This window comes from Anthonomus grandis, chromosome 12, assembly GCF_022605725.1.
Source record: "Anthonomus grandis grandis chromosome 12, icAntGran1.3, whole genome shotgun sequence".
In the NCBI taxonomy this organism is placed as follows: domain Eukaryota; kingdom Metazoa; phylum Arthropoda; class Insecta; order Coleoptera; family Curculionidae; genus Anthonomus; species Anthonomus grandis.
The window spans coordinates 3383378-3408811 of record NC_065557.1 but is presented as its reverse complement, the minus strand read 5'-3'; the positions used below and the strand labels follow the sequence as shown (position 1 = coordinate 3408811).

The 25434-nt window shown below is 34.3% G+C and overlaps 4 protein-coding genes across 5 annotated transcripts in view; 2 read left to right on the top strand and 2 right to left on the bottom strand.

Moving 5' to 3' along the window:
* LOC126743194 (RNA helicase aquarius) overlaps positions 1–6756 on the top strand; it is a 105471-nt gene extending 98715 nt beyond the window's left edge. For both annotated transcript variants that reach the window (XM_050450175.1, XM_050450176.1), the window contains one exon: positions 6400–6756. In XM_050450175.1, the coding sequence (XP_050306132.1) occupies positions 6400–6702 (303 nt within the window). In that variant the 3' untranslated portion in view covers positions 6703–6756. The remainder of the gene's footprint in view (positions 1–6399) is intronic.
* Positions 1–9975, bottom strand: part of LOC126743203 (replication stress response regulator SDE2) — a 41505-nt gene extending 31530 nt beyond the window's left edge. Inside the window, exons 1-3 of the mRNA XM_050450187.1 lie at positions 9672–9975; positions 7191–7411; positions 6779–7137 (exon numbers count right to left, since the gene is read on the bottom strand). Coding sequence (XP_050306144.1) covers positions 6780–7137; positions 7191–7411; positions 9672–9815 — 723 coding nt within the window. The 5' untranslated portion in view covers positions 9816–9975 and the 3' untranslated portion in view covers position 6779. The remainder of the gene's footprint in view (positions 1–6778; positions 7138–7190; positions 7412–9671) is intronic.
* A 207-nt stretch (positions 9976–10182) lies between these two features.
* Positions 10183–12131, bottom strand: LOC126743217 (testis-specific serine/threonine-protein kinase 1). Its single transcript, XM_050450205.1, has 2 exons — positions 11623–12131; positions 10183–11043 (listed from the first exon to the last, which is right to left on the bottom strand). Exons 1-2 carry the CDS (start codon positions 11925–11927, stop codon positions 10308–10310), a joined length of 1041 nt encoding a protein of 346 aa, XP_050306162.1. The 5' UTR covers positions 11928–12131; the 3' UTR covers positions 10183–10307.
* A 1423-nt stretch (positions 12132–13554) lies between these two features.
* Positions 13555–24433, top strand: LOC126743233 (CLIP domain-containing serine protease HP8-like). The gene is made up of 7 exons (XM_050450228.1): positions 13555–13721; positions 17040–17444; positions 21528–21650; positions 22398–22641; positions 23313–23524; positions 23603–23830; positions 24025–24433. The coding sequence occupies exons 1-7, from the start codon at positions 13652–13654 to the stop codon at positions 24228–24230; spliced, it is 1488 nt and encodes a 495-aa protein (XP_050306185.1). The 5' UTR covers positions 13555–13651; the 3' UTR covers positions 24231–24433.
* Positions 24434–25434: the final 1001 nt, after the last annotated feature.

Here is a 25434-nt window from a genome sequence, read left to right as displayed (position 1 = left end):
GAAACTTTTGACACAAAAATCATCTCAATCCGAGTACTAGAAGTGGAGTTATGACTCGAGTTACTTGAAACTGATTTCCCTCTCGAACATGATTTTCGAAAATTTGAATAAAAAATCTTCTAATGCATGGATTTTCATGATTTTCTCAATGCAAGCAAAGAACATTTCAAAGAAACTTTTAAAGCAAAAATCATCTTAATCCGGCTACTAGAAGTGGAGTTATGACTCGAGTTACTTGAAACTGATTTCCCTCTCGAACATGATTTTCGAAAATTTGCATAAAAAATTTTCTAATTCATGGATTTTCATGATTTTCTCAATGCAGGCAAAGAACATTTCAAAGAAGCTTTTGAAACAAAAATCATCTCAATCCGAGTACTAGAAGTGGAGTTGTGACTCAAGTTACTTGAAACTGATTTCCCTCTCAAACATGATTTTCGAAAATTTGCATAAAAAATCTTCTAATGCATGGATTTTCATGATTTTCTCAATGCAATCAAGGAACATTTCAAAGAAACTTTTGAAACAAAAATCATCTAAATCCGAGTACTAGAAGTGGAGTTATGACTCAAGTTACTTGAAACTGATTTCCCTCTCGAACATGATTTTCGAAAATTTGAATAAAAAATCTTCTAATGCATGGATTTTCATGATTTTCTCAACGCAAGCAAGGAACATTTCAAAGAAACTTTTGAAACAAAAATCATCTCAATCCGAGTACTAGAAGCGGAGTTATGACTCGAGTTACTTAAAACTGATTTCCCTCTCGAACATGATTTTGGAAAATTTGCATAAAAAATCTTCTAATGCATGGATTTTCATGATTTTCTCAATGCAAGTAAAGAACATTTCAAAGAAACTTTTGAAGCAAAAATCATCTCAATCCGAGTACTAGAAGTGGAGTTATGACTCGAGTTACTTGAAACTGATTTCCCTCTCGAACATGATTTTCGAAAATTTGAATAAAAAATCTTCTAATGCATGGATTTTCATGATTTTCTCAATGCAAGCAAGGAACATTTCAAAAAAATTTTTGAAACAAAAATCATCTCAATCCGAGTACTAGAAGTGGAGTTATGACTTGAGTTACTTGAAACTGATTTCCCTCTCGAACATGATTTTCGAAAATTTGCATAAAAAATCTCCTAATGAATGGATTTTCATGATTTTCTCAATGCAAGTAAAGAACATTTCAAAGAAACTTTTGAAACAAAAATCATCTCAATCCGAGTACTAGAAGTGGAGTTATGACTCAAGTTACTTGAAAATGATTTCCCTCTCGAACATGATTTTCGAAAATTTGAATAAAAAATCTCCTAATGAATGCATTTTCATGATTTTCTCAATGCAAGCAAAGAACATTTCAAAGAAACTTTTAAAGCAAAAATCATCTTAATCCGGCTACTAGAAGTGGAGTTATGACTTGAGTTACTTGAATTTGATTCCCCTCTCGAACATGATTTTCGAAAATTTGCATAAAAAATCTTCTAATGCATGGATTTTCATGATTTTCTCAATGCAAGCAAAGAACATTTCAAAGAAACTTTTGAAACAAAAATCATCTCAATCCAAGTACTAGAAGTGGAGTTATGACTCGAGTTACTTGAAACTGATTTCCCTCTCGAACATGATTTTCGAAAATTTGAATAAAAAATCTTCTAATGCATGGATTTTCATGATTTTCTCAATGCAAGCAAGGAACATTTCAAAAAAATTTTTGAAACAAAAATCATCTCAATCCGAGTACTAGAAGTGGAGTTATGACTTGAGTTACTTGAAACTGATTTCCCTCTCGAACATGATTTTCGAAAATTTGCATAAAAAATCTCCTAATGAATGGATTTTCATGATTTTCTCAATGCAAGTAAAGAACATTTCAAAGAAACTTTTGAAACAAAAATCATCTCAATCCGAGTACTAGAAGTGGAGTTATGACTCAAGTTACTTGAAAATGATTTCCCTCTCGAACATGATTTTCGAAAATTTGAATAAAAAATCTCCTAATGAATGCATTTTCATGATTTTCTCAATGCAAGCAAAGAACATTTCAAAGAAACTTTTAAAGCAAAAATCATCTTAATCCGGCTACTAGAAGTGGAGTTATGACTTGAGTTACTTGAATTTGATTCCCCTCTCGAACATGATTTTCGAAAATTTGCATAAAAAATCTTCTAATGCATGGATTTTCATGATTTTCTCAATGCGAGCAAAGAACATTTCAAAGAAACTTTTGAAACAAAAATTATCTCAATCCGAGTACTAGAAGTGGAGTTATGACTTGAGTTACTTGAAACTGATTTCCCTCTCGAACATGATTTTCGAAAATTTGCATAAAAAATCTCCTAATGAATGGATTTTCATGATTTTCTCAATGCAAGTAAAGAACATTTCAAAGAAACTTTTGAAACAAAAATCATCTCAATCCGAGTACTAGAAGTGGAGTTATGACTCAAGTTACTTGAAAATGATTTCCCTCTCGAACATGATTTTCGAAAATTTGAATAAAAAATCTCCTAATGAATGCATTTTCATGATTTTCTCAATGCAAGCAAAGAACATTTCAAAGAAACTTTTAAAGCAAAAATCATCTTAATCCGGCTACTAGAAGTGGAGTTATGACTTGAGTTACTTGAATTTGATTCCCCTCTCGAACATGATTTTCGAAAATTTGCATAAAAAATCTTCTAATGCATGGATTTTCATGATTTTCTCAATGCAAGCAAAGAACATTTCAAAGAAACTTTTGAAACAAAAATCATCTCAATCCAAGTACTAGAAGTGGAGTTATGACTCGAGTTACTTGAAACTGATTTCCCTCTCGAACATGATTTTCGAAAATTTGCATAAAAAATCTTCTAATGCATGGTTTTTTATGATTTTCTCAATGCAAGCAAAGAACATTTCAAAGAAACTTTTGAAACAAAAATCATCTCAATCCGAGTAATAGAAGTGGAGTTATGACTCCAGTTACGTCAAACTGATTTCCCTCTCAAACATGATTTTGGAAAATTTGAATAAAAAATCTCCTAATGAATTGATTTTCATGACTTTCTCAATGCAAGCAAAGAACGTTTCAAAGAAACTTTTGAAGCAAAAATCATCTCAATCCAAGCACTAGAAGTGGAGTATGACTTGAGTCACTTGAAACTGAAATCCTTCTCGAACATGATTTTCGAAAATTTGCATAAAAAAATTTCTAATGCATGGATTTTCATGATTTTATCAATACAAGCAAGGAACATTTCAAAGAAACTTTTGAAACAAAAATCATCTCAATCCAAGTACTAGAAGTGGAGTTATGACTCGAGTTACTTGAAACTGATTTCCCTCTCGAACATGATTTTCGAAAATTTGCATAAAAAATCTTCTAATGCATGGATTTTCATGATTTTCTCAATGCAAGCAAGGAACATTTCAAAGAAACTTTTGAAGCAAAAATCATCTTAATCCGGCTACTAGAAGTGGAGTTATGACTTGAGTTACTTGAAACTGATTTCCTTCTCAAACATGATTTTGGAAAATTTGCATAAAAAATCTTCTAATAAAAAGATTTTCATGATTTTCTCAATGCAAGCAAAGAACATTTCAAAGAAACTTTTGAAATAAAATTCATCTCAATCCGAGTACTAAAAGTGGAATTATGACTCAAGTTACTTGAAACTGATTTCCCTCTCGAACATGATTTTCGAAAATTTGCATAAAAAATCTTCTAATGCATGGATTTTCATGATTTTCTCAATGCGAGCAAAGAACATTTCAAAGAAACTTTTGAGACAAAAATCATCTCAATCCGAGTACTAGAAGTGGAGTTATGACTCCAGTTACGTGAAACTGATTTCCCTCTCGAACATGATTTTCGAAAATTTGAATAAAAAATCTTTTAATGCATGGATTTTCATGATTTTCTCAATGCAAGGAAAGAACGTTTCAAAGAAACTTTTGACACAAAAATCATCTCAATCCGAGTACTAGAAGTGGAGTTATGACTCGAGTTACTTGAAACTGATTTCCCTCTCGAACATGATTTTCGAAAATTTGAATAAAAAATCTTTTAATGCATGGATTTTCATGATTTTCTCAATGCAAGGAAAGAACGTTTCAAAGAAACTTTTGACACAAAAATCATCTCAATCCGAGTACTAGAAGTGGAGTTATGACTCGAGTTACTTGAAACTGATTTCCCTCTCGAACATGATTTTCGAAAATTTGAATAAAAAATCTTCTAATGCATGGATTTTCATGATTTTCTCAATGCAAGCAAAGAACATTTCAAAGAAACTTTTAAAGCAAAAATCATCTTAATCCGGCTACTAGAAGTGGAGTTATGACTCGAGTTACTTGAAACTGATTTCCCTCTCGAACATGATTTTCGAAAATTTGCATAAAAAATTTTCTAATTCATGGATTTTCATGATTTTCTCAATGCAGGCAAAGAACATTTCAAAGAAGCTTTTGAAACAAAAATCATCTCAATCCGAGTACTAGAAGTGGAGTTGTGACTCAAGTTACTTGAAACTGATTTCCCTCTCAAACATGATTTTCGAAAATTTGCATAAAAAATCTTCTAATGCATGGATTTTCATGATTTTCTCAATGCAATCAAGGAACATTTCAAAGAAACTTTTGAAACAAAAATCATCTAAATCCGAGTACTAGAAGTGGAGTTATGACTCAAGTTACTTGAAACTGATTTCCCTCTCGAACATGATTTTCGAAAATTTGAATAAAAAATCTTCTAATGCATGGATTTTCATGATTTTCTCAACGCAAGCAAGGAACATTTCAAAGAAACTTTTGAAACAAAAATCATCTCAATCCGAGTACTAGAAGCGGAGTTATGACTCGAGTTACTTAAAACTGATTTCCCTCTCGAACATGATTTTGGAAAATTTGCATAAAAAATCTTCTAATGCATGGATTTTCATGATTTTCTCAATGCAAGTAAAGAACATTTCAAAGAAACTTTTGAAGCAAAAATCATCTCAATCCGAGTACTAGAAGTGGAGTTATGACTCGAGTTACTTGAAACTGATTTCCCTCTCGAACATGATTTTCGAAAATTTGAATAAAAAATCTTCTAATGCATGGATTTTCATGATTTTCTCAATGCAAGCAAGGAACATTTCAAAAAAATTTTTGAAACAAAAATCATCTCAATCCGAGTACTAGAAGTGGAGTTATGACTCGAGTTACTTGAAACTGATTTCCCTCTCGAACATGATTTTCGAAAATTTGAATAAAAAATCTTCTAATGCATGGATTTTCATGATTTTCTCAATGCAAGTAAAGAACATTTCAAATAAACTTTTAAAACAAAAATCATCTCAATCCGAGTACTAGAAGTGGAGTTATGACTTGAGTTACTTGAAACTGATTTCCCTCTCGAACATGATTTTCGAAAATTTGCATAAAAAATCTTCTAATGCATGGAGTTTCATGATTTTCTCAATGCAAGTAAAGAACATTTCAAAGAAACTTTTAAAGCAAAAATCATCTTAATCCGGCTACTAGAAGTGGAGTTATGACATGAGTTACTTGAAACTGATTTCCCTCTTGAACATGATTTTCGAAAATTTGCATAAAAAAATCTTCTAATGCATGGATGTTCATGATTTTCTCAATGCAAACAAAGAGCATTTCAAAGAAACTTTTGAAACAAAAATAATCTCAATCCAAGTACTAGAAGCGGAGTTATGACTCCAGTTACGTCAAACTGATTTCCCTCTCAAACATGATTTTCGAAAATTTGAATAAAAAATCTTCTAATGCATGGAGTTTCATGATTTTCTCAATGCAAGCAAAGAACATTTCAAAGAAACTTTTGAAAAAAAAATCATCTCAATCCAAGTACTAGAAGTGGAGTTATGACTCCAGTTACGTGAAACTGACTTTCCTCTCGAACATGGTTTTCGAAAATTTGCATAAAAAATGTTCTAATGCATGGATTTTCATGATTTTCTCAATACAAGCAAAGAACGTTTCAAAGAAACTTTTGAAACAAAAATCATCTTAATCCGGCTACTAGAAGTGGAGTTATGACTCCAGTTACGTCAAACTGATTTCCCTCTCAAACATGATTTTCGAAAATTTGAATAAAAAATCTTCTAATGCATGGATTTTCATGATTTTCTCAATGTAAGCAAAGAACATTTCAAAGAAACTTTTGAAACAAAAATCATCCCAATCCGAGCACTAGAAGTGAAGTTATTATCCAAATTACCTGAAACTGTCTTTCATCTTGAACATGATACCTTGAATAGAAACTTTTGCGTTTTTTCCTAATTAGAATCCTTATTGACAAAGAAATTTGATTCGTTCCTTCAAAATTTTAGATTCTAACGATAATAACAAATATTTCATTAAAACAGTAACCAAATAACTCTGTCATGATCTTTGCAGCAAACCCAAAAACAGTGGGAAAAACCGGGCGACATCGTCCAAAAAGACCACGAAGGTCTGATCTCCCAGCATCCCGGTGAAGACAGAGATACAGATAGCGAAGACGAAACGGAACAAACAAAGACACAAAAACCGGTACCCATTCAGGATGAACCGATCGACGAAGTACCGGTAGCTGTAGTAGAGCCAGAAATCGCGAATGTAGAAGAGGAGGAGGAGGAGGAACGAGATGTTGAGATGCAGACAAACGTGGAAGAGCACCAAGAGGTCATGGATACAGGAGAAGTCGCTCAGGATGAATAAATAATATCTTTTATAGGTTGTTAAGGAATAAATAAAGATTTTTCAAATTATAAATAGTCTTTTATTCACAATTTACCTTAACAATTATCACTTTTGGCCAGACTGGTTTCGGTATCTTTCCCTTCCTCATCGGATTCACCTTCAGACAAACTTAAATCCTCGTCCAGTTCGCTATCGATCCACAGTTTCGGTTTTTTCTTGGGAATTTTACTTTTATCGCTCTCGTCCGGTTTCCTTTTGGTCGTACTGCAACCCGCTTCCAACCCTTTTAGCACCGCATCCTCCACTTGCTCCGGCAACGATTCACGTTCCTTATCGTATTCTTCATCTTTGAATTCGTGTTTGGGCTTCTCCAGCAGCTTTTCCAGTTTTTTCTTCTTCTTTTCTTTGGCCTCTTTCTCCCTTTCCGCTTGTTGGGACACCCATTTTTTTAACCTGAAAGCTGCAACGATGAAAAACTGTTTTTCACTACACTAGGCGTCGTTTACCTTTGTTCTTCATTGATGTCTCTTAATCTTCTTCCACTGAGGTCTCGACAGGCTTCTCTATTGGTGGTTTTCTCGATTTGTGCTCCGATGGCTCTTAGCATGGACCCAAAACCTCCTTTTCCACCAAGCAACCTCGGAATAACTTGAATGTGTCCGTTAATGGGTTCAGCAGTAAGTTTTCTTCCATTGGATAAGAGGTAGTAATCGTCTTCTTGTAAGTGCTGTAAAAGGGACATAAATGAGTGGGAATTGAGAAGATTGTAAAAGTGAGGTTAGTTAGTATCAAGGAATCATATGAGACTTTTTTTGTTTAGCAGTTCAATAATTCTGAAATTCAATATATTAATTTTCCACATTATCGATTGATTTCGATCGAGGTTGAGGAAAGTTAAGTCAAAGTCAAAAATAGCTTTATTGTTACGTAACATCATCTGTTGTTAACAAAGCATTATATAAAATCTTAAAGATAGTTGACAACATAATCTTTTACAAAAATATAAAAATTTTAACAATTCTTACATACATAGAATATAGAACACACCCAAAGAAAGGGTAATAAGAATTCACATTACGCTGCGCAAAACTCTTCACTGTCAAAAAATTGTATTTAAAAACTCGTCTACAGAATAAAATGCTTTAGCAAAGCATTTCTTAAGATAAACTTTTAAGTTTCATAAAGCAAGAGTTTCTTTATATTTTTCCTAAAACGTTTTTCACAATTTATTAGCCTTATATGAAGGGGTAGGTGGTTAAAAAGCCTTCTGCCCCCGTACACAAAAGAGGACTTAATCTGCTCACTTTTTGGGATAGGCAGAGGTAAAGAGAAGGTTGTTCGGAGATTGTAACCCGAGGAGGGGGGGCCAAGTTGATGGCGATATTTTTTGTGGATAAGACAAACAGTCTCTAAAATAAAAAGGCATGGCAATGTCAGGACAGAGTGTTTTAAAAATAATGGCCTACAGGGGCTACGAAAGGGAGCTGCACACATATAGCGTATGGCTCTTTTTTGCAAAATAAATAGAGAGCTGAACAAATACTGAGAGCACACACCCCAAAACACAATACCGTATCTCAGATAAGACTCTATAAGAGCATGGTAGGCAATTTTGGCCACATCAAGTCCCAGAGAATGTGTTATTACTCTAATAGCATAACAGTTGGATGATAACTTCCCTAATAAAGAGGAGATATGATTTTCAAATTTTAATTGCTTATCAATCGTCAGGCCCAAAAATTTGCATGTTTCAGAAGGACTTATTGTTTCATTTTGCAAAGTGACAGTTCCAAGGTTACATTTAAAAGTTAAAATATTAGTTTTAGAAATATTAAAGGTTAATCTATTAGATTCACACCATAAAGAGAGGCATGTTTTATTTGTATAGGAGTAGCTATGTTTATATGAAGATGGTTCTTTTGACTTGACAGAATTATTTGTTGGTTCCACCATATACATAGAGTTGGTATGTGGTTCAATGTCATCAGAGTCTTGGATTACCATTGGAGTCTTTGAGATTTTAAAAGACAGTAAATCATTTCTAAGGGAAGCTATTTGTTATTTACACAAGAGTAAGAGTGATTTTCAGCCTCAAGAAGTCTAATAGAAGTGATCATATTTCTGCTAAGAGCATGTGTTTCCTCCAGGTCTTTTTGAAGTTGATTTATTTTTTCCTTCTGTTCTAAAATGAGCTTGTCAAAATCCTTCTCAGTCTGGGACATCCTGTCGATATCAGATCTCAACTTTAAAACTTCTTCTCTCTTGCAGTTTAATTCTTCTCTCTTGCAGTTAAAACAAAGTCTTCCTCAAATTCTTGAGTTTTTTTGCGCTGCTTTTTGAAGGCATTTTCCTTAGATTTCAATTCAGTATAAAGATTAATAAAATAAAGATAAGAGGTTACAAGACTTTGTATTTATCACATTGCCAGGAAAATTCTTATATACAAAGAAGGGGAGAATATACAAAGGAATTATGAAAAAAAGTGAATGTAAGAATTACCAACATTGCCAAGAGAATCTTGGAGTATTTGGAGCAGAATAATTTATTTACTGATTATTAATTTGGATTTAGGATATGTTTAAATGCTACTTCTGGTATAATAGATCTGCTATAATATATCTGTAAAGCTTTTAATAAACATGTCAATACCACCTTGTGTGTTGTGTGATCTATGTAAGGCTTTTGATTGTGTGTCCCATGATCGGCCTAATTTAATTTCTGCTTAACTCTAAAATTATCAATTTATAAGAGTAACTCGATGAATGATAGAGTGAAATGATACAGCCATATCTAAGTGACCGTTCACAGGTAATTTTGATTAGAGTGGATGTATCTTCTGCTAAATCACAAACTGATGGAGTGTCTCAAGGATCAATACTGGTTCCACTATTATTTTTAATATATGTTAATGATTTCCCAGTGATCAACCCATTATTATCCTATCAATTAAGATAGGCAGATACACCTTATTTGCTTAAAAAACTTACATATCTATTGCATAAAAGAGCCTTTAATTCGTCAAGTCCATTCGGCCCCAAGCCCTCAACAAATATTTCTTCTTTGCCCCAAATAACTTTCCAGTCACTCTTTAGCCCCATTTGAGCCTTTTCTGGTAGAATTTGGTGGTCCATTTTGTTAGTTACTTAGCAAAGGGGAAACTAATGAGTCAATTTAACGTTTTACGACACCTAGGGACTTAAATTAATGTTTTAAAGCGAATAAACAAACAGAAAAAATTCTACTAAAATACAAACAACAAAAACTAGAAAACTACACTGTTTGTTTTGACTAATGACACCTGTCAAATTGACAGAAAAAAACGACAAGTGACGGCTGAAAGTCCAATGACTTAAGGCTAAAGGTGGATTTGCACGAAAAATCACGTAACGTAAAAGGCGCGTCTTTAGCGTAATTTCATGGTTTCAGTGTTTTTGGCGTTATACTGCTGATGAGCGTCTTCTACAACGGCAAAACGAGTAAATAAAATTGCAATGCAAATAAATAAAATTATATATTAATACTCCTTGCAAATATCCGAAAAAAATTTAGTTAAATCCCATAAACCTATCGACACAGACACGATCCGCACACGTTGATTTTATTCAACGAAAACACTCCCTCGCCTATGCCGCGTTCTCGTTCACGTTGATCATCATCGCGCTCTTCTTGATATCCGGATTCTTAAAGTCGCCGGGCATCTGCCCGTTATCCGCCTCCAAAGCGGCCGCCCCCGATTGACCGGCGGCTTGACCATGGGGCGCAGAATGCACCAACCGCCCGACCAGAGACGGCGGTCGATCCTTTCTGATCCTCAACCACTCGTGAGGAATCACCCGGTCCAAGGTCAACCGTAAGGTCAAATCTGGTTCCAGTAAATGACGCACCAGCGATTTCGCGTTAGCGGACAACGTGTCCCTCACCCTCGATCTAAACACCCAATTTTTCGTCATCTGGTCCTTAAGGAGTTTCCTCAAGTTCGAATCGTCGAAGGGCATCGAGGCGTTCAGCATAATAAATAAAATAATACCGAGTGACCAGACGTCGGATAGTTTGGGGTTGTACGGTGTCCCATTGACGACTTCGGGGGCGGCATAAGCTGCGGAACCGCAATAAGTCTGACTGAGAATCCTGCGGTTCTCGTGGTCGACGCAAAAGCGTGCGAACCCGAAATCCGCGATTTTCACGTTAAATTTCCGACTCAGCAGGATGTTTTCGCATTTAAGGTCACGGTGTGCGATGTTCTTGCTGTGGAGGTAGTGGAGGCCTGAGGTCATTTGTCTGAACCAGATTTTCGCTTGTTGTTCAGGTACTACCCCGTTTCTTTTGATGAAGTCGAGAAGATCGCCATTGTCTGCATACCTGCAAAAAAATTGCAGAATTAGGGCGATTGTGTTAAGGTAGATGAAGGTTAACTGTTTGAAATGTCGCTGCAATATTTTAAAGTAAGATTTTTGTGCATTGGCAAACATTATTGGTAAGATATGCAAAGAAATCCATGAAAACGCCTTTATACGATGGTATGTTCGTCTACTCAACACAATAACAACTAGCCACGAAGGTTATTCCTGAAGTGATCAACAATCAGCGAGTTTTATAGAAAGAACAGTAAGAAATTCTCCAGGATTTTCTGGCCTTTTCATATAGTTTTTCGATATATTCAGATATTTTCCACGATTTTCTTTTTGTAGGTTTTCCAGGCATTTCCAATCAATCTTTCGGGATCTTGATCTCAACCCAACCCATCCCAACCAGAAAAGCATCGGAAAACGAATTTCCGGAATTTGTATTACTGTAATAAATGTAGTCATTATCACAAAATGGCATTATAGGAACGTTACCCCACTTCGCCATGAGAATATTGTTTTCAATAAAATCACATACATTTTAACCCTTTGCTAATTTTAGGTGCATATAGTTGCTAAACTAGACCTGACTTACCTCATAAAGATAAACACCCTAGGACCGCGTTGCAGGATACTGTGCACCTGAATAATATGCGGATTTTCGATCTTGGTCAGGATCTCGAGCTCCCTGGGGAAGAACTTCTCCAAAAAGTCCTTGGGCGCCTTCTCCTTATCGAATATCTTGCACGCGAGTCGCATCTTCTTCGGTCCGGTACTGTCGACATAATCGGCGAGGTGCACAGTGGCGTACGACCCCTGTCCTATTTTCTTCCCAATTAAGTAGCCCCTCTGCTCCAACGCGTTCACTTCTGAATTTCGAGGACTCAACCGAGCAGCCATGTGACTTACGAACAAAACTTACTCGTGTCTGACTTTTAATTTTGTTTTTACCACCCATTCAGACGAATATCTTATACCGCTAACGGACCCCGATTACATCGAATTTTTCATCTAAGTGACGGTCGGTTTTTTATCATGATGAATTTACGAAAATTTGGAGATATTTTGGCATGTGACAGCGGTAAATGTCACTTTACCGTGTGCCAGGTAGCTGGTACTCGCAACAATTAGACGAATTATGGCCTTTTTTAGTTGGAAATCAGCCGGGCGGCATGAGGTCCTTTGATCTTTTCGTGTGTACACACTCAGTGATCAATCAGCTTACCAGAAGCACAAAGGGGGCATAGAAGCAAATAAATAAAGGAGCGAAGGCTTTTAGAGTATCTTGGCTTATTAAGCTTAAGCGAGTGATGTAGATTTAAGTAGGATTTGGACGTGTCACGCTTCCAAGCATTGCAGTTTGGATCCAAAACGAGAATATGTTATGCACCAACAGTGTATTTACTTAATAAAACTTCATCATGGAGCATTCAGACTGAACAGCTCCAAACGCACCCCAAACCTTCAACCTCACCTGTCACTTACGAAACCCTCTCAAACTGAATAAATTTCCCTTCTTTTTTACTCATCGTCATGTCGGACGACCAGACGGACAACACCGGAAACGAACAAGAAACGGAAACGGAAGTGCCCCCGGGTGGCAGTGAAGAGGAACATCAAAGTTCCCCGGGTTTTTCTGGATCCAGTACCGATAAACCTTCGACGTCGGAGACCTCCACCAGGCCACCGCAGGAGGTGAAATCGTTCACCAACGTGTGCACGGACTTCGTGGTGGCCGTGTACAAAGATCGCTACTATCGGCAGATCTTGAAGAGCGTCTTGGTGTTCTTGGTCGCTTTGAAGATGGCACACGAGAGTCGCATGATGGTGATCCCGCTTAAGGAATACGAACCGTTTGGCAAATAAATTTTTTGATTGGTTGTTTCGGTTTTTCTTTTTTTGAGGTAATGATGCGAGAGTTTAAATTGTTTCTTTGATTTTTCTGATATATATAAAACAGTGGACCAATACTAGTAAATGCCTGAAACCCTCAGGATTTTTGCAATACTTAATTGGGTCCTTGTAGCACTCATTGTATAAGATCCAAACTGAAAAACTGCAGAACTGGATATTTGACGTGGCAAAGAGCTACTCACGCCTCAAGGACAATCTACCTTAGCATAATTAGTTGGAAGATGTGGCGGCAAATTTGAATGATCAAAAAACGTCATATGCTAATGAATTAGTGAGTGTTAGTAAATGACCAGTCCTTGTTTCACTCATTTATGTATGGCAACCCTTGGAAGCTACTAAATTGGTTCAGAGTCAGTTAGCCGATGTGTAATTTAAATTGTTATAAGATTAAAGAGGTTCATAATAATGCAGATATGAAAAAAAAGAGCAAATCTTATGGCGCAATTTATGAAATCAAAAATAATAATTATTTCTAGATTTATATTTGTCTGGATTACACAATACTCGATCGTTTTCAGGTAGGAAAACAATGGGCTTCAATCGTTTTACTCCCACATAAACTTACCACATCGATCAATCGTCTATTGTAAAAGGGAAAATAAAAATTGCACAATTTTATTAGAATTTTTGATTGAAAATTGAATAAAAAGTGAGGAACGATCTTTTAGATTATTGTCACTAGTTCACCGTTTAGGTGTATAACAGCAAAGATGCGTGTCTGGCTCCTCGGTTTTTTAGTATTTCTCATGCTGGGCTTGGCCCTTGGCAAACAGCCTTCTTGTGAGTATTTTTTTAAATTTTAATATTTTATTGAATTTTAGTCAAAATTATGTCACATTGTAAAATTTCCTTTTTTTAACCCTGTATGAAAGGGTAATATGAGCTTTTGAGAGAAAACTTGCAGACAGCACACTGAACCATTAGAGTCAAAAGTTTAAAACTATAGTTTTACATTGAGTGAAATTGAGTTTTTTTAATTTAATATTTTGAAAACGCTTATGGACAGCACAGTAAACTGCCACGTTGCTATTATCCTCAAAAGCAAGAAACTAAATTTGAATTTACTAATTGGTTCGTTTTGCACGAATCAATGTGCTGTCTATAAGCTTTGGAGGCATTTTTGAAGGGTATTGTAGACAGCATATTGAACCGCTGTGACCAGTAATATTTAATTTTATTATTTTAGGAAGGCTTATGGATTAAAAATTAAAAATGGAATTTTTAGAAACTCAGTTACTACTTTTAGGAACTTACTTAATTTTGATTTTAAAAGCAATATGGCGGTTCAATTTGCTGCCTACAAGCCCTTCCTTAAATATTAGAAGAATATAGGGGTTCTTTGAAAATAAAAATCACCGCGGTTTACTGTGCTGCCTATAAGCCTTTCAAGTATTTTGCAATAAACTGAAGGATTTTAATGTCCTATGTAAAAAAATCGAACATTGAACCGCCATGTTGTCATTATAAAAACATTTAACATGTTGGAAACCTTTGTAGAAAGCACACTGAACTGCCACGTTGTCGTTACTTTCAACACCCGAAAGCTAAATTAACTAAGCATATACCTTTATTGTAAAGTATTAAAGGCAGCACACTGAACAGCGATGACTTATTTTAGAAAAACCAGTATTTAATTTTAAAATGTATGAAGTCTTACAGCCTTTTTTGGAATTTAAGAAAACTTGAAGATAGCACATTGAACCGCCACGTTGTCTTTAGAATCAAAAGTTAAAAATTCGGTTCCTAAAAAATCCTTTGGCAAATTTTACCTTTTTCTTACGAAGGGTTGTAGGCAGCACATTGAATAATAAGAAAATCTCATCCATTTTTCACAAAGAGACCGACGTATACAACAGACGAAAAACAATGAAAAACACAAAGTCACGGTCTCACAACATTTACTTAAAGCTACACGTCTTTCGCTCTATTCAGAGCATTGGATGTTTATTTACTGTTTTGCCAACGTTAGTGGCTTTTTAAGGCCTGATGATGCTCTGAATAGAGCGAAACACGTGTAGCTTTAAGTAAATGTTGTGAGACCGTGACTTTGTGTTTTTCATTGTTTTTCGTCTGTAGCACATTGAATTACAATGATTGAGTTAGAGATTAATTTTTTTTTCGGAAACACAATATTTAAGTTTACTGTTTTTTGAAGGCTTGTAAACAGCACACTGAACCACCACGTTGCCATTACGTTCAAAAACCAGAAGCTTTATTTGCAATTGTCATTTATAATTTGTTTGTTTGGCACGATTCGATGTGCTGTCTATAAGCTTTCGAGGCGTTTTTGGCCAAAATGCGAAGTGTTAATCGTGGTGACGAACAATATTCAATTTTAATATATTAGGAACTGTTATAGACCAGCATATTGAACATTGCATAATTTTGGTCAATGCAAAATGCATAGTCTTGGTCCAAAATTCGAAAAGGAATTTTTAGGAACTAAAGGCAACATGGCAGCTGAATGTGCTGTCTTTAAGTTTTTCTAAAATACAAAAATCAAATATTGTTCTTTTGAAAAAGCAAATGCAAAAATATCTCAGTCGCTGCAGTTTAATGTGCTGTCTACAATCCAAAGCCTTCCACCATAAATATTAAAATTAAACATTAGTTTTTCGAAAATAAAAATCACCGTGGTTCACTGTGCTGCCTATAGGATTTTCAAATATTTTGAACTGAAATGCGCATTTTAACGTTTTTTGTAAAAAAAAGTTTTTTTAGGAAGTTATAGACAGCACATTAAACCGCCACGTTTACATTACTCTCAAAAGCCAGTTTGGCACGATTCAATAACCTGTCTATAAGCTTCCGTTGTAGGCAGCATGTTGAACCGCGATGACCAACAATGTTTAATTTTAATATTTAAGGATGGTTTGTAGCCAGCACATTGAACTTCCAAGCCATTCAAACTCTTCAAAGTTACTAATATTTTTGAGTTATTAAGAAATCAGTAAAATTTGACTCTAAAGGCAATATGGGTTAAACATTAAAATTAAATAGTGATTTTTCGAACATAAAACTTACCGCGGTTCACTGTGCTGCCTATAAGCCTTTCAAGCTTTTTACACTAAAATGAAGCATTATTTCGCTCAATGTAAAAAAAATGCCATGTTGTAACATACCGGTTCAATGTGCTGTCTATAAGACTTTCCTAAATATTAAAATTAAACATTGGTTTTTCAAAAAAAAAGAAGTTATTGCGGCTCATTGTGCTGCCTATAATTATTTTTTTGTACTAAAATGAGACATTATAATATTGTATGTAAAAAAAAATTCCATCAGCATTATAGGCAGCACATTAAACCGCGCTGACTTTTATATCCAAAAAAAAACAGTAGTTAAGGAATTGCTTATAGACAGCATATTGAACTATCGTGTTGCATTGAGAGTCAAAATTTAGAAAATGATTTAATAAAAATTCCTTGAGTCAAAGAAAACTTGTAGACAGCATATTGGACCACCTTGTTGCCTTTAGAGTTAACAGCTAAAAACTGATTTCCTTTGCCAATTTATTTTTTTTCTATGTAAAGGAATAATTGTAGACACTGATATAAATTTACACTTTTTTTCCAAAAAACAATATTTAATTTTAATACTTCACCAAGACTTGTACACAGCACACTGAACTCATACGTTGCCATTAGACTCAAAAGTTGAATATTCCTTTGCTCGTTTGAACGTGTTCAATTTAATATGCTGTCTATAAGCCTTGGGTTGAAATGATGCGTTTTAATAAAATAAATGAAGCGTTATACTGAATCGCAAGGAATATCATGCATTTTTTTTGAAAGAACAATATTCAAATACTCAATATTTGCGAATTATTAAAGACCGCACACTGAACTGTCCTGTTACCTTTAGAGTCAAAAGTTGTACTATGCCTTTTTTTCAAGTTAAGGCATTATATGCAGCATATTGAACCTCCGTGTCAGACAAATTTGCAGTCCATTGCGAATTTGTTGGTTAATGATTTGCTAACATATTTTGATTCACGTTGCTGTTCACGAGCGTTCCAATCACTTTTAACTAAAATACAGCATTTACTGCGATAAACAGTGTGCTACTCAAGGAAAAATGTAAGAAAAAATTCCTTTACAGATGTTCTTCGACTGTTCACAACGGAAGAACCTAAACCTGGCTGTTGTTCTAATACGCCTTCCGAATCAAAAAAAGACTCTACAACCGCTAAAAGTACATCAAATATTCATTCATCAACTGTAAAACCAACGATAGGCCCTACAGTTGCTGATAGAACTAGACCAAATCGGAAATCTCCTACTGCAAAACCAACGAGGGGCTCTACTACAGCTGCTGGAAGTACACCGAAGGGAAATCCTCCTGCTGCAAAACCAACTAAGTCACCTTCAAAGAAACCAACTAGAAAGAGAAAACCGGGCAATTACATGGGTTTGGACAAAGCTACTTGGAAGAAAATTAGGAAATACATGAGAAGATATACAAAGAAAATCGTGTCGATCGTGTATAACAAACTGTCGGAAGAAGGTAAATTTTTAATAGGTTCTCTTTTTTTCCCACCCCTTAACGTCATTTTCTATTCTTCAAAGATGATTTTTTTTGTAGAAAACTGCCTGGAAAATTTTTTATTTTATTCCTTGAGGTCATTTTGTACTTTTGAAAAATTCGCTTTTATTAGAAAAATGGTTCCAAAAGCCTAGACGAAATGTTTTTTTTTACTCCTTAACGTCGTTTTTTTCAAATATTAAAAAAACAATTAAAAAAAACGACAGTTTCAACTGCATTAAAGAAATGCGAGAAAAATTCCAAGTTGTTGAGTTAACTTTTAAAGATTTTCCACCAGTTTGCCCGAAAACCTTTTACCTCATTTATTTTTTCAAAAAACATGGTTTTAGGTCGATTTTCCACAAAAAATGGCTTAAAATACTCGAAGAAAAAAATTAAGAAAATGATTTTTCTCCGATCTTTAACCCTACTTTTTTGAAAACACTAATTTCAATTATATTTTTCTCAGTTATTATTATTTTCGTTGTCATTCTCATAATTTTTCCAACAATTTGTTAATTCTCCCAGGAAATGTAAACTTTTCCCCTTAATACAGAAGTTAATGCTTCAAATGCCTGGAAAATTTTTTTTTTCAATCCTTACAGTCATTTTCTAATTTCCAGAAAGTCAAGAAAGTAAAGATTTCCAGAAAGTGGCTTCAAATGCCTGGAAGAATGTTTTGTCACTCCTTGAGGTCATTTTCTACTTTCCAGAAATTCACTTTTATCAAAAAAATGCCTGGACGAAATATTTATTTATTTATTAACGTCATTTGTTATTTTCCAAAAAGTGGCATCAAATTCCTGGAAGAAAGTTTTGTCACTCCTTAAGGTCATTTTTTACTTTCCAGAAATTCACTTTTATTAAAAAAATGCCTGGACGAAATATTTTTTTTATTCGTTAACGTCATTTGATATTTTCCAAAAAGTGGCTTCAAATGCCTGGAAGAAAGTTTTGTCACTCCTTAAGGTCATTTTCTACTTTCCAGAAATTCACTTTTATCAAAAAAATGCCTGGACGAAATATTTATTTATTTATTAACGTCATTTGTTATTTTCCAAAAAGTGGCATCAAATTCCTGGAAGAAAGTTTTGTCACTCCTTAAGGTCATTTTTTACTTTCCAGAAATTCACTTTTATCAAAAAAATGCCTGGACGAAATATTTATTTATTTATTAACGTCATTTGTTATTTTCCAAAAAGTGGCTTCAAATTCCTGGAAGAATTTTTTGTCACTCCTTAAGGTCATTTTTTACTTTCCAGAAATTCACTTTTATCAAAAAAATGCCTGGACGAAATATTTATTTATTTATTAACGTCATTTGTTATTTTCCAAAAAGTGGCTTCAAATTCCTGGAAGAAAGTTTTGTCACTCCTTAAGGTCATTTTTTACTTTCCAGAAATTCACTTTTATCAAAAAAATGCCTGGACGAAATATTTATTTATTTATTAACGTCATTTGTTATTTTCCAAAAAGTGGCATCAAATTCCTGGAAGAAAGTTTTGTCACTCCTTAAGGTCATTTTTTACTTTCCAGAAATTCACTTTTATCAAAAAAATGCCTGGACGAAATATTTATTTATTTATTAACGTCATTTGTTATTTTTCAAAAAGTGGCTTCAAATGCCTGGAAGAATTTATTTAAGGTCATTTTTTACTTTCCAGAAATTAACTTTTATGAAAAAAAATGCCTGGACGAAATATTTATTTATTTATTAACGTCATTTGTTATTATCCAAAAAGTGACTTCAAATTCCTGGAAGAATGTTTTGTCACTCCTTGAGGCCATTTTTTACTTTCTAGAAATTCACTTTTATCAAAAAAAATGCCTGGACGAAATATTTTTTTATTAGTTAACGTAATTTGTTATTTTCCAAAAAGTGGCTTCAAATTCCTGGAAGAATTTTTTGTCACTCCTTAAGGTCATTTTTTACTTTCCAGAAATTCACTTTTATCAAAAAAATGCCTGGACGAAATATTTATTTATTTATTAACGTCATTTGTTATTTTTCAAAAAGTGGCTTCAAATTCCTGGAAGAAAGTTTTGTCACTCCTTAAGGTCATTTTTTACTTTCCAGAAATTCACTTTTATTAAAAAAATGCCTGAACGAAATATTTTTTTTATTCCTTAACGTCATTTGTTATATTCCAAAAAGTGGCTTCAAATTCCTGGAAGAATGTTTTGTCACTTTTTAAGGTCATTTTCTACTTTCCAGAAATTCACTTTTATCAAAAAAATTACTGGACGAAATATTTATTTATTTATTAAGGTCATTTGTTATTTTCCAAAAAGTGGCTTCAAATTCCTGGAAGAAAGTTTTGTCACTCCTTAAGGTCATTTTTTACTTTCCAGAAATTCACTTTTATGAAAAAAAATGCCTGGACGAAATATTTATTTATTTATTAACGTCATTTGTTATTAAAAAACCCGCCTTTAAACTTAAAACCCTTTTTTCTTCCAGGCACTCGAAGAAAATCAGTGTTAGTTTAAAAAATAGGTTTCCCTGCTCCTCCACCAAAATTATTTTTTCGTCAATTAGTCGCACAACATTATTTTAAATCCTATTTTGGTCCAGGCAGTCGTAAAAGGTAACGACCTGTTCTGGGAAAAAACAGTTTTCCTGCTCCTTCACCAAATTCACTTAGACCCTTTTGAGTAATTTAAATTTTATTTTCCGCAAGGAAATAGAAAGCTATTACTATTCTTTAGGAGATTTCAGGTTTCCCCGATCCTCCACCAAAATGTATCGGCTTCAAAAAATTTCTATTATATGGCCAACTTTGAAAATGCTGCTTTTCACTACAAATTTTGTAATCCCCTGCCTTCATCCAGGCAGTTAAATTTAACTTGAAAAATTCATCCATTATCCCAAAGATGCTGGTCATACAATTTTATAAAAGGTAAAAACACAAAATCTACAGCATCACAAAATTTTATTTTTTTTGTGAATTTAGTTTTCAGAAATTCAATTTTATCATAAATTTATTTGCTATTTTCCAAAACTTCAAAAAATGGTTTGAAATACCTGGAAGAATTTTTTTTTTCAACCCTCTTTTCTTCCAGGCACTTGATCAGTATTAGTTTGAAAAATAGGTTTCCCTGCTCCTCCACCAAAGACGTGTCAGCTTCAAAAAACGTTTATTATTTGGTTAAATTTGACAAGGCATATGTTTTAATCCCCTGTCTTTATCCTGGTAGTCAAAAGTATCTAAGATAAGTTTAGAAGCAAAAATGGTTTCCCTGCTCATTCACCAAAACGTGAAACCTATCAAATTTTAAAAATCTAGTTAATTAGAAATTTTTTACCGAAAAAGAAGAAAGAAAGATACGATGGACATTTTTTTCTATAATTTGGGTATTTTTCAAGATCCTTTGCACTAAACTTTTTGATTCGAATCTCTCTCGACCACAATAGGTAAACATTGAGATCTGTGAAAAAAAAAAGGATTTTCCAGCTCTTCCACCAAAACTCGTAAATTTCGTAACATGAGACAAGTTTTTACATTTTTTAATCGCTTTTTCTCCCAGGCACTCAAAAATCGGTGTCCAAAAACAGTTTCCCTGTGCCTTCGCCAAACTATAAATTAAATTTTGATTTTTTTGATGAGAACTTACCAATGAATTCTCTTTAAAAGAGTTTTGGCTATCAGAAGTGGGATTTTCGGAAATAAATCCGAGTTCCTTCACCATAATGTCAAGATATGGACTTAATGTCTACGTCACTTTTAGTTCTATTTAGGTTAGTTAGAAAGTCAATTTCAAAGATTTTACGAATTTTAGCTAACCTCAGTTATTTTTTCAAAAAACTCGCTTTTAGGTTGATTTTTCACAAAAAAATCACTTGAAGAAAAAATTAAGAAAGTGACCTTAACCACACTTTTTATTTATTTTTTTACATTACCCTCCCAATTTTTCCGGTCAGTTTTTTTAACTTTCCCAGGAAATAATACAGACTTCAATTACCCAAAATTGCTGATTTAAGGCTTCATTTATCCATTATCGTAATTCCAAAAAAAAAATAATCAAAGCCGAAATTTCCCTACATTTTTAACGTTAAATTTTCAGGAAAATGCCAGAACGAAAGCGTACTGAGGGCAGCCAACGTAGACAACATCGATAACTGGACGGACGTTGTGCAAAACGAGAAACACATGTTGGACGAAGTATACAAAACCGTTAACGGTCAAAGTTAGTATTTTAATATCTCATAAGTTAATTAATTAAACATTGAACTTATACTATGGTAGTTAAAATAAAAACGCGTTTATTGTACCTTGGAAGGTTTTATTTATGAAATTAATTAGTCACACTCATTTTTGGATCCACTGTGGAATCTTTGAGAAAAATTATTAGGAGAGTTTTTGTAGACCATCAGTTGGTTTACGGTTTTTTTAACTACAGATTTTATGATTTAAGTCCTAGAAATTGAGAAATTTGGACAAATCTACGGTCAAAGATGTGATTGATGAGTTCGCTTTAAAACTCCAGGATTTCTAAAAAAATATTGAATTTACAAGGAATATGCTTAAAAGCATTCTGATAGATCATGGTCAAATCTGTCTTTTACCTTTCTATAAATTTATCGATTTAATTAATAGAAATTGAGATATTTTGAAAAATCTCAGTTCCAAAATGCGATTGATGAGTCCACTCTGAAATCCATCCACTGATATCTCAAAAAATACTGAGTTTATGAGAAAAATCCTTTGAGGCAAGCTGGTAGAAACAAGTCAAATCTATCATCTATATTTATATAAATTTCTCGAGTTATTGCTTGGAAAAAAAAGGAGCCGAAGGAAGATATCCAGGAAATCCTGCAGCGAAGAAACACCGACCAGAATCCGGGTAAAACTTCGAAAGTTTCACTTCAAGTATACTCTAATTTTTTAAAGGAAAGACATTTTTAAGGAAATGTCTCTCCTCTATTATTTCCAGGATTCACCCTGGATACACATCCGGTCTGGAGTACGTTACCTAAAGAATGCGGAATCGGACGTACACCCGATCGCATCGTGGGGGGCCGCGAAGCCGTCTTGGGCCAGTTTCCCTGGATGGCCCGATTGGGATACGATCTGGAAGAGGGTTTTCCCAGGGAGTACTTATGCGCCGGCGTGTTGGTTAGCAACTGGCACGTCATCACTGCGAAACACTGCTTTATGGAGGATCGAGGTGCCGCCTTGTAAGTATTTCGAAAAATATTGAGTTTAGCCAAAAAAAGTTCGAAAATATTATTGTAGAGTAGGAAATTGTCTACCGTTTATAGCTCTACAGTTTTTTTTATTTAACCCATAGAAATCAAAATATTTGAAAAAAGGTCAGGCCTAAGTAATGAGTCATGAATCCACTCTCAAATTGATTAATTCCTCAAGAAATGTTGAGTTTATGATAAACATACTTGGAAGCATTATTTAGTGATCATCCGTTTATCTCTTTACATTTTTTTGATTAACCTTTAACTGGTGATCCTTTATTTAATTACACAACTCCCAGCTCAAAAAAGCTGATTTACAAAACAGCTTCAATAATTTGCATTTAGTATTTATACAAAAAGAAAAACTGTGCTATAAAGGTTAAATTACTGATTCCTCGATAAATGTTGAATTTATGAGACAAATCTTAAAAGGCATTGTTGCGGATCAAGAAGTGATCAACCAATTTTTTAATTCACCCCATAGAACTGAAGATATTTGAAATGAATCTCTTGAACCTGAGAGAGCCTCCCTCAACCCTTAAATTTTACAAAAAAAATTATCAGAATGATTCTTATAAAAAAACTCTTGGTTGATCAATTATTTTCCCTTGCCTGGATACTTGCAAAAAAAAACTCACTTATTTCGCCCCTTTATCTAGGAAATCGATCCGATTGGGAGAAAACTACGCTTTCGACGATAAAGATTGCGAGAATAAAATTTGCGCACCCCCGGTACAAGAAATTCCGGTGAAATGGTACCGCTCCTACAATCAGTTTGACGAGGAAATGGTCCGGGAATTGGGTACCAGAAACATCGAAACTTACGGTGATCTTACTATTATCAAACTTGCCGAACCGGCAGTGTTCAACGGTGAGTAACAAACACTACATAGTGTTCCTCTTCTGCTGTCTGAAAGATGTGATTAAACATACGCGTGTCCTATTGCAGACTTTGTATCGCCAATATGTCTACCCAGAGGAGAGTTATTGAAAAACCTCCCAGCTGTCCTAAAGGATAAAATGTTAACGGTGACTGGTTGGGGCAGCTTACATGGTAACGTCGTAAAATACTCCAATAAGTTGCAGTACGTTAGACTACCGCTGGCGAATATGTCAGAGTGCCGTGCCATTTTCCCGAAAAATCCCATAGACGATAGTATGCTGTGCCTTGGCAAAGGTAATCATTTGAAAGAAGTCCTCCATTTTCCAGACCTAGATTCAATAATCTAAAGGGAACTACACAAAGTCTAGGTCTCAACAGTAGGTTACCTCATATTAAGAGCATCATCGACTACAACTCGACTCTGTGTAGTTCCCTTTAGATTATGGTAATCATTTATTTAAATCCTGCTGGCTAGACACTTTTCTCAGGGGATGGGCATGATTCCTGCGAAGGTGACTCGGGTGGTCCTGCTATGGTGCCAGTAGAAGGAACCGGACCTCCTAGGTATTACTTAATAGGAGTCGTGTCCTATGGCATTAGATCCTGCGGTAGAGCAGCCGCCGTTTACACCAACGTTACGCACTACATGGATTGGATATTGGATACTTTGATACCCATTAAAATAGCAACATAACCCGCGTACTCGATATATTTAAAAAAAACATTAATTAAAAGTGTATTTATTATTAACTATACAAATATTTGTTTGTTTATATTATTTGTGGCTTACTAGGGAGGCATTTACGAGACAATTATTTGGAAGCAATATTGCAAAAACCTCAGATTTTTTATTAAGTTTTAAGAAAAAAAATGAATAAAAACATTATTCTAAGGTAAGAGCAGATGTTTCATGTACTTTACTACCTATTTTTCCATTAGACTCCCATAGAAATTAAGAAATTTGTAAAAAACCTTACAAACAATTGATAAAATGTTTATAGGACGCCCATGATGGCCCCGCCCCTCTGCAAGACAATTTTAATTGGCACACGTGACATGAAACAGGTCGTTGCCATAACGATGGGTGTGTCTATTCAGTGGCGTATCATTTTTTTTTTAAATAGTAATTTCGGACTTAAAAAATCCAGTTTTAAGTATTAAAGTAAACATTTTTACTTGGACGCCTATGACAAGCTGTCCAGGGTTGTGCAAACGGATTTTGCTAAGTTCGTGCTTTAACAGGGAAAAATTTGGAATAAATATTTTTGATTAGGGGGTCTAAGTAGTCCGGTCAAAAAAATCAGTTTCTTGATTAAAATAGTTAACCTAGAGTAATGAAGTTTAAAGGAGAGCTTCTCTATAAAAGTGCTCAGAGCTGTACAAAAGGATTTTTCCAAATTTTTGCCTTAACTGGACAAAAACTGGAATTCAGGTCTTCGTCTGCGGAGTCTAGGCTGACGGAATAGGAAAATAAATGTATTTCTTAAACTAGTTGACCTAGAATAATGAAATTTGACGTAGAGCTTCTCTATAAAAGTGTCCAGAGCTGTACAAAAGGATTTTTCCAAATTTTTACCTTAACTGGGAAAAAAACTGGAATAAAGGTCTTCGTCTACGAAGTCTAGGCTGAACGGACAGGGAAAATTAGTATTTCTCCTAAATTGGTTGAAGTAGAGTCATGAAATTTAAAACAAAGCTTCTATATAAAATTGTCCAGGGCTATACAAAAGGATTTTTCCAAACTTTTACCTTAACTGGAAAAAAACTGGAATTAAGCTCTTCGTCTGCGGAGTCTAGGCTGACGGAATGAGAAAATCAATGTATTTCTTAAACTAGTTGACCTATAGTTATGAAATTTGACAGAGAGCTTCCCTATGGAACTGTCTAAAGCCGTATCA

Excerpts from the sequence above, each read along its gene's own strand:
- LOC126743217 (XM_050450205.1), bottom strand. The coding sequence starts at position 11,927 with ATGGCTGCTCGGTTGAGTCCTCGAAATTCAGAAGTGAACGCGTTGGAG. Across the intron at positions 11,044-11,622 it reads AGGGTGTTTATCTTTATGAG|GTATGCAGACAATGGCGATC; the intron begins GTAAGTCAGGTC and ends ATTTTTTTGCAG.
- LOC126743233 (XM_050450228.1), top strand. The coding sequence starts at position 13,652 with ATGCGTGTCTGGCTCCTCGGTTTTTTAGTATTTCTCATGCTGGGCTTG. Across the intron at positions 17,445-21,527 it reads TAACAAACTGTCGGAAGAAG|GAAAATGCCAGAACGAAAGC; the intron begins GTAAATTTTTAA and ends TTAAATTTTCAG. Across the intron at positions 21,651-22,397 it reads CAAAACCGTTAACGGTCAAA|GATTCACCCTGGATACACAT; the intron begins GTTAGTATTTTA and ends TATTATTTCCAG.